Source organism: Moschus berezovskii, chromosome 20 (genome assembly GCF_049115385.1).
Source record: "Moschus berezovskii isolate FMDL1 chromosome 20, NW_MosBer_1.0, whole genome shotgun sequence".
NCBI lineage: Eukaryota > Metazoa > Chordata > Mammalia > Artiodactyla > Moschidae > Moschus > Moschus berezovskii.
The window spans coordinates 53,842,354-53,857,828 of record NC_142479.1 but is presented as its reverse complement, the minus strand read 5'-3'; the positions used below and the strand labels follow the sequence as shown (position 1 = coordinate 53,857,828).

Here is a 15,475-nt window from a genome sequence, read left to right as displayed (position 1 = left end):
CCCGGGAACTGAGGCTTCCATTATGGAGAGACAGCATCAGCATGGGGATGGGGGCAGAGGAAGAAAGGACCATAGAAGCAGGCCCAGGCCTGGGATACGGCCTTCCCAGGCCTCCAGTCATGCTGCAGGTAGATGCTGGGCTCACTGGCAGAGCTTGGTGGGAGCCTGGGGCAAGGGTGACAGCCAACACTCTCACCACTGAGCTTGGTCTAAGAGTTTCGCAGGTGTTAGGCATTCACAAAATGCCTTCAATACTTTTTGTATTATCTGTTTAATCTTTCATTTAACATATTTAGTCCTAGTCATTTATTTAGTGCATTTTGGTGCATCAAAGCTCACCTTTCATTTCAATAAAGATATATTAAATATTATGAAGAAATGGGCTTCCCTGGTGGCTCAGATGGTAAGGGATCTACCTGCAATGCAGGAGACCTGAGTGTGATCCCTGGTCAGGAAGATCCCCTGCAGAAGGGCATGGCTACCCACTCCAGTATTCTTGCCTGGAGAATTACATAGATAGAGGAGCCTGGAGGGCTATGGTCCCTAGGGTTGCAAAGAGTCAGACACGACTGAAGCAACTTAGCCCACATGCATATTATGAAGGAAAGTCTATATTACTAACAAAAAATGAAAATCAGAGTCACTTACCAGAAATAAAAGGAAATGATACAAATAAAAACTTAATGTCTAGTTAGATACTGTTGCTTCCTAAAAGTTCTGGGTCTAAGGCTGGGTTTGGTTTTGTTAAACAGCGTGCTTGTCAAGAGGGGAAGGATATTGAAGAGGGCTTAGGGTCTGAGGTTTTCTCCTTGACTGAGCAAAAGTTTGGAAAATGGAGAAAGGAAATTTTTTTTTCACCAAATGATTTACTATTATTCAACACAGCCTCCATACATTACCTAAAAGCATCTCAGGGAACACTGGTAGTTTGTGAAAGCCTTTTTAGCTGCAGTGCAGAGGTCATTGTCTCTTCTAGAGGTCATTGTTGATGACACTTGCCTCTCTCTTCTTACCTTTAGCTCTTCTTTAGGTTCTTAGCGTCTCCTACCTGGAGCTGGTTATCTTCCCTTCATTCAATTTGTTGATATCCTACTTGGACCAGACCTGGTGCTAGGCACAGGATCAAGTTCAAGATGAGCAGCGGAGGCATAGAGGCGTTTATATTATCCACGTGGGTGGGGATGGTAGGGCGCAGAGATACATTGTGGAAACTGTAATGGAGCAAAGTGCAAACCAGAGGGAGAGAATCCAGGAAGGCTTCACAGAGGAGAGGGCACGCAGATGGGCCACCAAAGACGAGCAGGAGTTTTCTGGGTGGAAAAGACAGGGAGGAACACCTCAGTTGGAGGGATCTGCAAGCTGAGCATTCTCCAAAGCATGCAGGGTATGTGGGAACATTGTATAGTTTAGTTACAGGTCCTGGGGAAGCAGGAGAGATGCGGCTAGAATGAAAGATCAGGACAAGTCTTGAAAACCAGGAATGTGAACACTATCTTGGGGGTGAAGGGAGGTCAGTGATGGTCAGACAGGGGTTGGAAAGTCCGCTCTGCTTCTTGTGTGGAGAAGGAGTCAGAAGGCTTGAAAAGAGCCAGGAGTTGGTGGCAAAGGTCCTGGTAGGGTCGGAGTGGATAGGGACTTGGGGGTGCTGAATGAGAAGAGGCAGTCTAACATTTTTAGGCCTGTGTCTCTTACTAGGAGGTGGGCTGACTATTAATGTCATCATTTTATAGAAGAGAGAGTGGAGACACAGAGTAATCAAGTAACTTTCCAGAGTCACACAGCTAGTGAGCGCGGAGCTGGGGTTGAGCTCAGGTAGTCTGGTCCCAGAGCCCGCCGCCTTCTCTCCTACTCTCTTCTGGCCTTGCTCACCAGAATATGGTCTGACTCTCTGCCAGGGGTAGGGGCTTTTACATTCCAGGAGAGCCGGATAAGTCCCACATCTCAGTATCCTTCCCAGGGATCAGTACAGGCTAGACACCCACACCGGTCAGTTTCCTGTCCATTGCTGGCCCTGCTGAAGGACTAGGACACTCAAGCCACTTGCCTTCTTGCTGGAAGGTCAGGTTGGATTAGCACTGCTTTTAGATAATTTAGTCCATTCTCCTGAGTCCTTCGTGTGAGCTCTGCTCACCGCTTCCAAGTGCTGGGGGGCACACTGCCTTGGCTGTCTCAGTGTTTCTGCCAGGCCACTCGTCTCTTTCATGACTGGAGACCCTGAGAACAAGGACTGCGCTCCCCATCTACTTGGGGCTCCTTGAGGCCTGGGACTTTCTACCCACACAGGTAGCTCCTCCATCCTCTATAAAACTCCTTGGTACCCTGGCCCCAGCTCACCCACAGTGGGCACCAAGTGGGAGCAGGGAGAGGTGCAGATCGTAATGATCAATAACGGAGGTGACTCTGTTCTGGGGATTTCTATCGCAGAGGGACTCAGTCTCAGAACTGCTGTCAGGCCAGTGGAGACCAAACTCTAGGATCTAGGTCACCCCCTTGGCAGCAGAACTGATTTATGGTGCCCCTGACAGCCTAACGTCATCAAATTACCCCACACAATGGAGAGAGGCTGGGCTACCTTCAGGCAGTCACCAAAGGACGCTGAGCCTGGGGCGGCTTGGGGCAGCCCGGCCACCTCCCGAATCCCAGACCTCCTTTGGAGTCTGTCTGGGGGCGACTGGGGCAGACAGAGGGCACACCCATGTGTGCCACCATCCGCTGGAGGTATAAGTAGGCAGCCTCTGTGACAGCTCTGCATCCTGGCTCCAGAGCCCACAGCACTCCTACGACTGCTTTCATCCTCGGGCGGCGCCATGAGTTGCAGACAGTTCTCTTCGTCTAGCAGAAGCCGCAGGAGTGGCGGAGGCAGTGGGGGTTGTGGGGGCATCACTAGGTCCTCCTCAAGCCGCTTCAGCTCCTCGGGAGCTGGAGGAGGAGGGAGCCGATTCAGCTCTGCCAGTAGCTATGGCGTGGGGAGCTCCGGGGCCTGTGGGAGGGGAGGTGGTGGTAGTTTCGGCTCCAGTTATGGCAGAGGGTCTGGGGGCAGTTTTAGTGTTGGGAGTTTTACTGGCGGCCTTGGTGGAGGTTCCAGGGGCTGTGGGGGTGGCTTTGGTGCTGGTTTTGGAGGTCTTGGGGGATCAGGGGGCTTTGGGGGTGGCATCGGTGGTGCTGTTGGAGGCTTTGGGGGGCTTGGGGGCTTTGGGGGTGGCATCGGTGGTGCTGTTGGAGGCTTTGGGGGGCTTGGGGGCTTTGGAGGTTCAGTTGGAGGCGGAGATGCTGGCATCCTGCCTGCTGATGAGAAGACCACCATGCAGGAACTTAACAGCCGGCTGGCCTCCTACTTGGATAAGGTGCAGCAACTAGAAAAGGAAAATGCTGACCTGGAGACTAAGATCCGGGATTGGTATGACAGACAGGGGCCCAAAAATGTCAAGAAGGATTACTCTTGCTATTATGACACCATCGAAGAGCTGAAGAACCAGGTAGGCCGGGGAGACTCAAAACCCCGTCTGTCTCTCTCTTACACCCATATGTACACTCACATGCTTTATTTCCCTTGCGAAGGCAAGATGCTGGACTCTAACTTAGATGATAGCCAGAGAATCCATCTTTTTCAAACTTTAACTTCAAAAAGAATTTTTTAATTGAGATATACCTGATTTACAAGGTTGTGTTAATTACTGCTCTATGGCAAAGGGATTCAGTTATATGTACATATGTACATTCCTTTTTAAAACATTCTTTTCCTTCATGGTTTATCATAGGCTATTGAATATAGTTTGTGCTACCCAGTAAGACCTTTTTGCTTATCCTTTCTATATTTAAAAGCTTACATCTGCTAACCCCAGCCTCCCACTCCATCCCTCCCTCATCCCCCTCCCCCTTGGCAACCACTGGGTCTGTTTTCTATGTCTGTGATCCTGTTTCTGCTTCATAGTGTTGTATTTTAGATTCCATGGAAATCTGAACTTTTATCAGAAACAGTTCTTGGTCTGGCTCATGTGGGGCATGCAGAAGTAGCGTGGAGGGAGCATAGCAATGGGGTAACTTGTTCCTGGGTCTGCCGCCAATTCACTGTGTGACCTTGGGAAGCCTGATGCCCTCTCCAGGTCTATTCTCATATCCATTTAATGAAGAGAGTGGGCAGACTAGCTCTCAGGCACCTGTTAAAATTTCTATAATCTTGGGGGAAACAAAGAGATAAGAGTGCTGCTGTCCAAAACAGGCGGGCTGTATGGCGCATGAGAGAGGACCATCTGTGCCTGTCTCTTCTCTTAGTCCCTGAGAGTTCAAAGCTTTCTAGTCAAGAAGACTAGACATCTTATCCCTTCCTGTTTTTTCTGGGCTCTTCTAGGGACCTGTCTTGATTTTTCCAGTTTGGTTGGACCCAGCTATGCATTCTAGCTGGTCAAAGCATGGGGAGGATCTAGAACTCTGGGGGTAGACATCATCTAACCATCCATTGATCCATCTATCCACCCATCTGTCCATTCATCCATCCACATGTCTGTCTATCTACTCAACTTAGAGGTTGAGTACTCTCACTGTTGCTCTGGGCAAGCATAGTAATGTCTCAGGCGTGGTCTCTGCCCTTGAGGAGCTCGTAATCTAGCTAATTTGCTGTTCCCACCTGTTTCCCTTGCCTTCACACCTTCTGATGAACAGCCTCTGGATATCTTGTTTATTCTCTCCCAAACCTCTTCCTTAGTCATCCTTCAGAGATCAATTCAATTGTCACATCCTCCCTGAAGCCTTTCTTAATCTCCTGTAACCATAAATCAACTGTCTTTTCCTTGAACTCTTCTAGGATATTCTGGTCTTGGCAGTCAACCAAGCTCCTTGAGGAGCTGTATCTCATTGATCTCTAACTCTCACAGTGTTCTTTGTAGTAGATATTAAAATATTTGTCAAATGAATGAAGGCCACACTGAACATCCTTGCCGAAGGCTGTGAGGGGTCTGTGCCACATACCAGCTTTTGGAAGCCCCTCCTGCCTCTTGGGCATCTTCTTGGATGGGCTCCTCATCTCCTATGGCTTTGCCTAGGTTTTGCCTCCCGGAAGAGGGTCATAACAGGGGTGCCTGGGTTCTGTGCCATCTCCTCTTTTTTAGATTGTGCAGATCACGGTGGAAAACAACCAGATTTTAGTGGACATTGACAACAGTCGCATGACCATGGATGACTTCAGGATGAAGTGAGTCCTACTTCTCCTTCTGCTGTCATCCATTCTTCCTCCAGCCCCCAGCACTCTGGAGGTCCCTGTAGGGGGTGGTGACCTCTGGCTCATGCCCTACCCCTGACTGGTCTGCAGGTTTGAGATGGAGCAGAGCCTGCGACAAGCAGTGGAGGCTGATATCAATGGCCTGCGAAAGGTGCTGGATGATCTAACCATGCAGAAGTCTGACCTGGAGATGCAGTATGAATCTCTGCAGGAGGAGCTGGTGGCCCTCAAGAAGAATCATGAGGAAGTAGGGTCTTGGCTACCTGTGGCTTGTTGGGGAGAGGGGAAATAGAAGTTCAGGGATAATCGGGGATGGTTGGGAGCTTTGGGCCGTTGCATGGAAGACACCCCCTCCGTTACTCTCGAAGAGGACATGCATGCCCAACCTATGGTGGTGGTTGGGCTTTGACTTCTCAACTGTGTCCCATCCCATTTTTGAACCCCAGGAGGAGCAGAGGGAGAGGGCTGAAAGGTGATGGAGAGGATCCCATCCCACCCTGACCTCATATCCCCTTCTTCCCGGTAGGAGATGAGCCAATTGTGTGGGCAGAGCACCGGGGATGTCAGTGTGGAGATGAACGCCACTCCTGGTGTGGATCTCACTAAGATCCTCAATGAAATGCGCGAGGACTATGAGAAGCTCAGTGCTAAGAACCGAAGCGACATTGAGCAGCAATATGAGACTCAGGTGACCAGTGCGGGACACTGATTCAACCTTCTCTCCCTCTGTCTACGTGTCCTTTCCATCCACCCCTCCATCTCTGAGTCTACTTGGGCTTCTCAGTCATCTTCCTTCCCGGGCATTCACTGCCCACAAGTGTAATTATCAAGTAATTCCCCATTGCCAGGTTTCATGTGAAGTGCTGATGTCGCAGAGATGAGCCACACAGGATCACTGCCCTGGAGAAGCTCAGAGTTTATTGCGTGTGTGAACAAAGGCAGAGCATGAAGAGCTTACATAAGGCTGTGTGCTTTCAGGCTCTAGTGGAGGTAGCCAGTGCGCCCCTAGCACTACACTGAGCTCCTTGATGACTCCCTTCCTCCTGAGTCTCCAGCACCTACCGTAGAGGTTGGCACATGAGGACATGATTTGTAGTGTGCACATGTGTATGCATGTGTTTGGGTGGCGCTTTGAAATGAAGTTAAAAGGTGATTTAAGGACAAAATGTGAAGAGTCTTAAAGCCTGCTGAGACATACTGACAGAGAAACTGAGAAACAGAGAATTGAGAGGAACTGACAACGTGGCTGGCTGGAGGGACCCAGAACTCAAGATGACTTGTTTTTGGCTTTGGCTCAGTCTTGCTCCTGGAGGTGAAGATGCTGACCAGTGGGGAAGAACCTTCCCCATTTGGTGAGCTGCTCAGTGAACTTTTGTGTTTTTAGATGAGACAGATTGAGCAAGAAGTGACGACCTGTAGCCAGGAGGTGGAGTCCAGCAACAAGGAGGTGACCAAGCTTCGGCACACCGTCCAAGAGTTGGAGATCGAGCTGCAGTCTCAGTTCAGCATGGTTGGTAGCCAGGCTCTGGATCCTCTGCCTGGGTGGGGCACAGGAAGCTGCACATGATCCCCAGGGACAGGAAGGGGAGTCCAGCTATGAGGTAGCATCCTTCTCAGTGCCTCCTCTGCCCCTAGAAATCGGCCCTGGAGAAGTCCTTGGAAGACACGGAGAACCGCTACTCTGGCCAATTGCAGCAGATCCAGGGTCAGATCAGTATCCTGGAGGGCCAGCTCACTGACGTTCGGGCAGAGATTGAGTGCCAGAATCAGGAATACAGCCTTCTACTCAGCACCAAGATGCGGCTGGAGCAGGAAATCAAGACCTACTGCAGCCTCCTTGAGGGTGGCCAGGAGGATTTGTATGTGTCCTGGGGCTTTGTGGCACTCCTACGAAGTTCTAAACCCTTGTTCGTACTTCTATTCTTCTGGATAGAGCAGTTGGGAAAGTTCCTGTACCCAAGGGTCTAATGGGGTGAGGATTTCTTGATCCCAAGGGGGGAACCTCAGGGCCTTTGGGCTTTGGAAAGGAGGATGGTAACAATGAGAGAAGGGACCGCTCCCTGCTCCAGGGAGAGGAAGTCCCTCCCCTCCCAGCTGTGGTGCCAGCCCAGCCTCTGTCCTCTGCCTTGCTGGAGGAAGACTTAGGAGGACTCACATCCAGGTCTTCTCTCCAGGTTCATCCTTGTATATGTATATATGTGGGTCACCTGTTGGATCTCTGTGCTTTCTTTGCTTCTCAGTGACTCTCATGGAGGTGGACGGACTGGCTTTGGGGACGGCAAAAGAAGTGGATGTCAAGGTGGAAGTGGAAGCAGTTATGGAAGAGGATCCAGGGGAGGAAGTGGAGGCAGTTGTGGAGGAGGAAGCGGGGGCAGCTCTGGTGGAGGAAGTAGCTCTGGAGGAGGAAGTGGTGGCAGCTGTGAAGAAGGAAGTGGATCTGGAGGAGGAAGTGGAAGGACATCTCAGTCCCAGTCCTATTCCTCAAAATCTGGTGGCTGTGACACTCAAGGTGAGGGACACCTCTAAGGCTGTGGGGTGGGGGAGGCACAGGTGTCAGCTGTCAAGGTGCCACCCTTTTTAAATATCTTTGAGCCTCTCTAGGGAATGCATATTCTAAACAGAATGAGACATTAGGGAGGTCTCCAGTGAGTGCCATAGACTTGCCCTTGTTTCTGATCTGATCATTATTTTGGACAGAGTCTTAAGTGAGGTTGGGATCACATCTACATGTGACTTAAGTCTCAATAGCCTAGGAGATGAGCTGGAAGTGGAGTATTACTTTGTCTATTTCTCTCCACACCCTATGAGGTGGGTATTATTATCCCCATTTTAGAGATAAGGAAAATGAGGTTCCTTATCTCTTGATCAAGGTCAAACAACTCATAAATGAGAGATCAGCTCCATGGGGCTCCACAGCCAGTACTTTTCATCATCACGAGGATGGGGACACCTGGGTCAGCAACGGTGAAGGCAGAAAAGCATCTCAAGGGTTGTAGTCAGTGGTTGGGTCGTACCAGCCAGTTATACGATGAAACTGCCCAAAGGAGCATATCTCAAAGATAATAGTCTAAGTGCAAGAAAGAGTCAAACAGATGAAGTGGTTTCTAGGTCAGAGAGATTTCCCTTGTACATGTTGTATCTTATAAAACAAGAATCTAGTATGAAATTGTAGCAAAAGGCTGGGTAACAGGACTGGCAATGCTCAGCTCAGAGAAGCCTTGAGGTACCTGGGAGCTACCCTTCTCTAGGGGTTGGCTTTGTGTGTTGGGTGGCACTGCAGGGCCATGGATGTGTATCTCCCAGCAGAGGCTGGGGCCATCTTCCCCTCAACATGCAAGGGATTTTCTAACAAAAGCTGCTGCACGGAGGACGGGGCTGCCTCCTGAGCCCCCATTCTCAGAAATGGGAGAGAATCTGCAAGCTGTGACAACAGAGCTTTGGGAATTGGATGGGGGCCACTAGGACCAGAGGATCCTTCCATCTCAGGGTTCTCCAGCTCTTTGAGCTCCAGTCTCCTTGCTCCCCATTTGCCCATTTTTCTCCCAAGTCCCAGCCTCTCTGTCTCTTGCTCTCAGGCCTCTCTTCTCACTCTTGCTGCTCTTCTGTTTCTCCACAGGCCACCAGACACGATACTAGAGCCCCTGCAAACTTTCCCGGCCCCACCCCAGCTGAGCACCCCCGAGATGGGCAGATTCTGGATGAGGCCTACTCATTGCATTGCAACACTGGGAATAGCTGGCAACAAGTCCCGAGACCCATTTGGGATGGGGCTCACTGGGCATGTGTGCCTCTGGCTGTCCATTGGCTCCCTCCTCTGGGAGGGTTGGGGAGACCTCTCTCTCTGTGTCTGGCTTGGGGATGACCCCACTCCCTGCCTTATCTCAATTTCCCAATAAAGCTTTCCTATTGCAAATCAAATGTCGACTCTGACCCGTTTGTTCCTTGGGATTGATAAGGGGAAGAAAGGAGGTGAAGGGAGAATCAATGGAATCCACTTGTAGAGTGTTGGTTAGCTTTTCTATCAGCTAACTTCTACTTGCAACAAAGCAACCCATAATTTGGTGGCTTAAAATCACAATCATTTACTCAGCCCGTGCTTTTACAGTTGACAGTTTGGACTGGGGAATTCTGTTTTCCTTTAAACATCTGTGGTCAGCCCCAAGTCAGCTAGGTAGCTCTGCCTCTGGGGCTTGGCTGCATGCTGGTTGGGAGTGGAAGAGTCACATGACTCTCTTCTTCCAGCCAACTGGCTGAAACAAGTGTTCCAAGGGAATGCACAGAGATTTGCAAGGCCTCTTGAGGCTTAGGCTCTGAGTGGTCACTTAGGCTGCATCCTATTGGCCAAAGCAAGTCACAGATTCAAAAGCAGGGGAAATAGACTCCCCTTGATGAGAGAAGCATGAAAATCACATGGCAAGAGTATGGGTAGAGGGAGGGCAGTAGTGGGCCAGTTTTTAAAAATGTTTATCGATGAAATTTTTTGGCCGCACCGGGTCTTAATGGTGGCATGCAGGATTTTCGATCTTCGTTGCGGCATGCAGGATCTTTAGTTGCAGCATGTGGGGTCTAGTTCTCTGACCAGGGATCGAATCTACTTTGGGAATGCGGAGTCTTAGCCACTGGACCACCAAGGAAGTCCCTGGGGCAAGATTTTGCAAACCAACTGCCACAGTCTCTCAGCAGATCATAAGTTAGCTACAGAGGGAAACGAGACAAAAATGAGGTGGGTTTTGCTTCGGAAGATTTCACAGATAGTGAAACATAAATGCACAGATCAAGCGCTCCAAGGCAAAGTGAGGACTATTCCACAAGACAGCAGCTGACAATGTTCTCCAAAGGTTCTGACTAGGGACAGACAGAGCCCTCAGCCTGTGTTCCAGATGCTTCAGCTGTGTATCAAACCTCCCTGAAGCTTAGAGCCTTAAAAGAACAATGTTGATTTGGGGCTTGGTGGGAACAGCACACTTCTGCTTCGCTGGGTGTTATCCTTGCTCACAGGTTTGGGTTAGAAGCATCTGAAGTCTTGGTTACTCATGTTTGGCCCCTGAGCTGGAAAGACTCAAACCTGGGGGCTGGCCCTGCAGAGGCTCCTCGACATCTCTGTGTGGAGGCTCCTAGTGTGATCCCTGGAGCAGAGCAGCCTCAGAGGAGACAGACTTCTTACACGCTGGCTTGGGGCTTGCAAGATATATGTCCTAAGCAAGAAAGAACCAGGAAGAAGCTGTTTTGCTTCATTGCCTAGACTGGACTTCCCAGGAGGTACTAGTTGTAAAGAATCCACCTGCCAAAGCAGGCGATGAAAGAGATAAGGGTTTGAAACTGGCTTGGGAAGATCCTCTGGAGTAGGAAATGGCTACCCTCTCCAGTATCTTGCCTGGAAAATTCCAAGGGCGGAGGAACCTGGTGGGCTATAGTCCACAGGGTCGCAAAGAGTCAGACATGACTGAGTGATGGAGCACAGCACAGAAACTCATGTCATGGCACTTCTGCTATACTCACAGTCTTGCCTAGATTCAAGAGGAGGAAGCATAGACCTTACAGTTGGCCGAATTCAAAGATGATCCCAGGTATTCAACCAACAATTCAAACCTAAGGGCTGCTGTGAAGGGATTTTGGAGAAGTCTCTACTGTTTTGGCCTTAAGATAGAGAGATTAGACACTGAGTTGGAATATGAGCTAAGTTGATTCAGTTGCGTCCGACTCTTAGCCACCCTGTGGGCTGTAACCCACCAAAATCCTCTGTCCGTGGGATTCTCCAGGTAAGAATACTGGAGTGGGTTGCCATGTCCTCCTCCAGGGGATCTTCCCAACCCAGGGATCAAATCCACATTTCCTGCATTGCAGGTAGATTCTTTACCTGCTGAGCAGTCGGGGAAGCCCCAGACGTAATCACATAAGCTCTTAAAAAGCAGAGAGTTTGTAATTCTTCTCCGCTGGTGGCACAGTAGATGAGAATCTGTCTGCCGATGCAGGGGACAGATTTGATTCCTGGTCTGGGAAGATCCTGCACGCCGCTGAGCAACTAAGTCCATGCGTCACAACCAGGGAGCCTGCGCCCTGTAGCCCCTGTGCTGAAACTACTGAAGCCCACACACCTGGAGCCCGTGCCCTGAAACGAGAGAAGACACCACAATGAGAAGCCCGAGCACCACAACAATCTTTAACCTACCTTTCCCAGAATCCCGTACAGGTATGAATCGAGCTGTAGTCTGAGTTTTTCTGATCAGATGCTATTCTGTAGGACATGAGTTGAGTGAAGAGAGATCTGGAGGAAGTATTTTCTGTTGGCATAGATCTAACTGTTACGATATGGTTCTAGGCACTTATTGTAGCAGACCAAGAGTTCCTTTGGGGGCTGATTATGTGGTGTGTTCATGTGGGAGCCATTCCTAGAGGCTCAGTCTTGAGTCTGTGCCTCCAGGCTTCCGATGATTTTGAATCTCCAGGTTTCCAAGTCTGTGGGTGCCCTTCTTTACTGATCAATAGTCTAAAGTTTACATAAGAGTTTTGACAAGACTGGGATTTTCAGTTGATGCTGTGGTTTGGCAACTTGGAGAAACCAACCTTAAGGTGAACTATTAGCTACTTCAGCCTTGTAAGTACAAGAAATAAGCGATCTTTTCAGTATATTCATGGAAATCTCCAGTTCGTGACCATCCATAGAGAGCTCAGACCTTAGGAATCTGAGTATATTACTCTCTTTCTCCAGTACAGTTAGAAGAAACTAGACAACCTCCACTTTATCATTGAGCACATGGGCTTCTAGAGTCCCATGTTTTAACAATAGTTGGATTTTCATTGCTTTCAGGCCTGCCTAAGCCATATAACCATTCTGATTCTCATATTCACGCAACCACGTTTATTGAGATGTTAAATTCCTTACATGTGAGACACTGGTCAATGAAAAAAGAGACAAATATTCCTTCCAACCTGGAGCTTACAAAACAGATGAGGGAGGGAAAATACAGTCATAAATAAGTTGTCATAATATATTTTAAGATGATAAATGCAAAGAGAAGTCGGGAATGGTTTGGGGATTGGAGGGTTGTGGTGGAGTGAGGAGGGTTGCCACCTTAAATAGGGTGGCCAAAATCAGGCCCATTGAGCAGGTGGGATGTAAGCAATGGCTTGGCAGAGTGAGGGAGGCAGTCAGGTGGGTACGTGGTGGGGGATCAATCTAGGCACAGGGCTTGGGCGTGTGAAGGCCCTAAGGTTGGGAATGTGTTTCATAGGTTCAAAGATGAGAAAGGAGGCCAGTGCGGCTAGAGCAGAGTGAGTGAGGGAATGAGTGGTAGGAGGTGAGGACAGAGAGGTGAGAAGTGGCTGCATCACTTAGGGGTCTGTGGGGCCCTTTAAGAGGTGAGGACAGAGAGGTAAGAAGTGGCTGCATCACTTAGGGGGTCTGTGGGGCCCTTTAAGGAGCCTGGCTTTTATGCCCAGTGACATGGGGGGCCACTGAAGGCACACTTGAGAGTGAAGGACTCCCAGATGGCAGGTGACAGAGGGTGGAGGGAGCCTGCATGCCCAAGCTCACTGCCTGGAGGGGGATCCTTTCCATCCCCAACCAGGAACCGTCACGCCAGTCCTTATATGAGCATATTAAAAAATTTCATTATGTTAAGCCAGGGAGATGTTTTTTATTAAAAATTTTTTTATTGGTGGGATCGTTGTTCCCCAATCAGGGATTGAACCTGTGCCACCTGCAGTGGAAACTCGGAGTCTTGACCACCGGACCACCAGGGAAGTCCCAAGCTAGAGAGATTTTTAAGGTTGTTACAGCAGCTAGCATCGGCATGGATGTCTAGCACATAGGACTTTCACCAGAGAAACAGCCCCATCTAAGTTAAATTTTAAAAGGATCCCCGTGGTTATTGTTTAGTAAGAGGCGAAGGAACCAGGTGGAGAAAGAGAGAGACTGGTTTGGAAGGAGGTAATCCTAGTGAGAGACCGAGGTACTCAGAGTGGAGACGGTCAGAGGCGGTTGGCTCTGGGGGTCATTGAAGGTAATACCATTAGGATTCTTGTAGAAAGAGAGGCAGCAAGGAAGTTTCTGAGTCTGTTGTCCAAAGAACTGGAGGAGAGGGATTGTCACCCACTGAGATGGGAAGGCTGTGAGTGGAGGCCACTGGAGTGAAGGATGAGTTAGTTTTGGACATGCTGGATTTACAAGGTCTCTTAGACAAAGTTATCAGCTGAACTATGTCCCCCCAAGTTCATACATGTGCTTCCCAGGTAGCTCAGCAGTAAAGAATCTGCCTACAGTGTGGGAGACACGGGTTCGATCCCTGTGTCGGGAAGATCCCCTAGAGTGTGAACTGGCAACCCACTCCAGTATTCTTGCTTGGGAAATCCCATGGACAGAGGAGCCTGGTGGGCTACAGTCCATGGAGTCACAAAAAGTCGGACACGATTGAGCGACTAAACAACAACAAGTTCATAGGTTGAAGCCTTAACCCCTAGTACTTCAGAACGTGAGTGTATTTGAAGATTGGACCTCTGAAGACATGAGTAAGTTAAGGTGGGACCATTAGGATGGCCCTAATCCAATCAGTCTTATAAGGATTGGTGTCCTTATAAGAAGAGGAAAGTTGAACACACAGAGAGACACCAGGGTTGTGCTTCCTCAGAGAAAGGCTGTGTGTGGATACAGCAAGAAGGCAGCTATCTTCAAGCCAAGGAGAGAGGACTCAGGAGGAACCAAACCCGTGACACCTTTGGTGTTGCACCTTGCAACATCAAATCTGTACTTCTATCCTCCAGAACTGTGAGAAAATAAATTTCTGTTGTTTACACCACCCATTCTGTGGTATTTTGTGGCAGCCCAAGCAGGCTAAGACAGGCCCCCAAGTAGAGATTTCTTAGGTGTCTTTGGCCCACAATCATTCCTTTCACTAAATTCTGTATCAGTCAGTGCTTTTACCTGCAAAGATTGAAATGCTCACACTGAAGCCAGTTTGTTAAGGGATGTTAGGTAAGTCATAGCATCTTCAGGAAGAACTCCCAGAGAACAACTCTTAAAGGCTGCACAGCTGGAGAAATCCCACTCCTGCTACCAGTTTCAGGCACAGACATGGCAGTACGTTCCACTTGATGTTACTGCTATATCCCTGGTGTTGCTGCTTCTAGAAGCTGGATGCTTCTGTAGCCACTCCTGCCAGATGGATTCCATGGAGCACCACCGCCTTAGGGCGTGAGCTCCCAGCGTCAGGCTTTTGTGATGCTTTTGGTTGGGAGATCCCAGTCATGTCACGTCTGTGCTCCATCAGCAAGGGAGGATGGTAGGCTAATTTCTTCTACAATGAGGAGCAGGGTTTCCCAGGTGGTGCTAGTGGTAAAGAACCAACCTGCCAATGCAGGAGGCATAAGAGATGCAGGTTCGATCCCTCAGTGTTACACTCAGTCATGTCCAACTCTTTGCCACACCCCATGGACTGTAGCCCACCAGGCTCCTCTGTCCACAGAATTCAGCAAGAACACTGGAGTGGGTAGCCTTTCTCTTCTCCAGGGGATCTTCCTGACCCAGGGATCCAATGCGGGTCTCCTGCATTTTGGGTGGATTCTTTGCCGTGGCAAGGTGCAGACACTGATAAAATCCCTTTCCTCCCCACCAGCCCCAGGGAAATCTGGTCTTGAAGTGTGCATTCAGGAGACACATTCTAGATTAAATCCCTCTTTGAAAGAATGGATACCACCTTCTTTCCAGCTAGGGTTGCTGGAAGAGGAGTTTCACCCAGTGAGACCCATGGGGTGCCTTTCAGAAGGCCTGGCCCTCCCCACAAATGATCTGATTCTCAGGAGAACAGCAGCACCTCCTACGTGATCTTCCCAGCAAGACAAAGAAACCGGTTCTCCCTCTCCTTTCTTCCTCTCCCCTCAATCCTCTCCTAAGCCCAGTCCAACCAGGGCCCAGAGTTCTCTACTTCCTCATTCCCTGCCCTCTATCAGGGCCTATGGGCTTCCCTGGTAGCTCAGCTGGTAAAGAATTTGTCTGCAATGCAGGAGACCCTGGTTTGATTCCTGGGTCGGGAAGATCCCCTGGAGAAGGGATAGGCTACCCACTCCAGTATTCTTGGGCTTCCCTGGTGGCTCAGACGGTAAAGAATCTGCAGCAATGTGGGAGACCTGAGTTCAGTCCCTGGGTTGGGAAAATCCCTTGGAGGAGGGCATGGTAACCCACTCCAGTATTCTTGCCTGGAGAATTCCATGAACAGAGGAGCCTGAGGGGCTACAGTCCATGAGGCTGAGAAGAGTCAGACATGA

The 15,475-nt window shown here is 49.6% G+C and overlaps 1 protein-coding gene across 1 annotated transcript; it reads left to right on the top strand.

Annotated features, from left to right (window-relative positions):
- Positions 1–2,807: 2,807 nt before the first annotated feature.
- KRT9 (keratin 9) lies at positions 2,808–9,100 on the top strand. The gene is made up of 8 exons (XM_055397428.2): positions 2,808–3,476; positions 5,106–5,188; positions 5,306–5,462; positions 5,742–5,903; positions 6,600–6,725; positions 6,851–7,074; positions 7,456–7,724; positions 8,832–9,100. Exons 1-8 carry the CDS (start codon positions 2,808–2,810, stop codon positions 8,849–8,851), a joined length of 1,710 nt encoding a protein of 569 aa, XP_055253403.1. The 3' UTR covers positions 8,852–9,100.
- Positions 9,101–15,475: the final 6,375 nt, after the last annotated feature.

Excerpts from the sequence above, each read along its gene's own strand:
- KRT9 (XM_055397428.2), top strand. The coding sequence starts at position 2,808 with ATGAGTTGCAGACAGTTCTCTTCGTCTAGCAGAAGCCGCAGGAGTGGC. Across the intron at positions 3,477-5,105 it reads TCGAAGAGCTGAAGAACCAG|ATTGTGCAGATCACGGTGGA; the intron begins GTAGGCCGGGGA and ends CCTCTTTTTTAG. Across the intron at positions 7,075-7,455 it reads GAGGGTGGCCAGGAGGATTT|TGACTCTCATGGAGGTGGAC; the intron begins GTATGTGTCCTG and ends TTTGCTTCTCAG.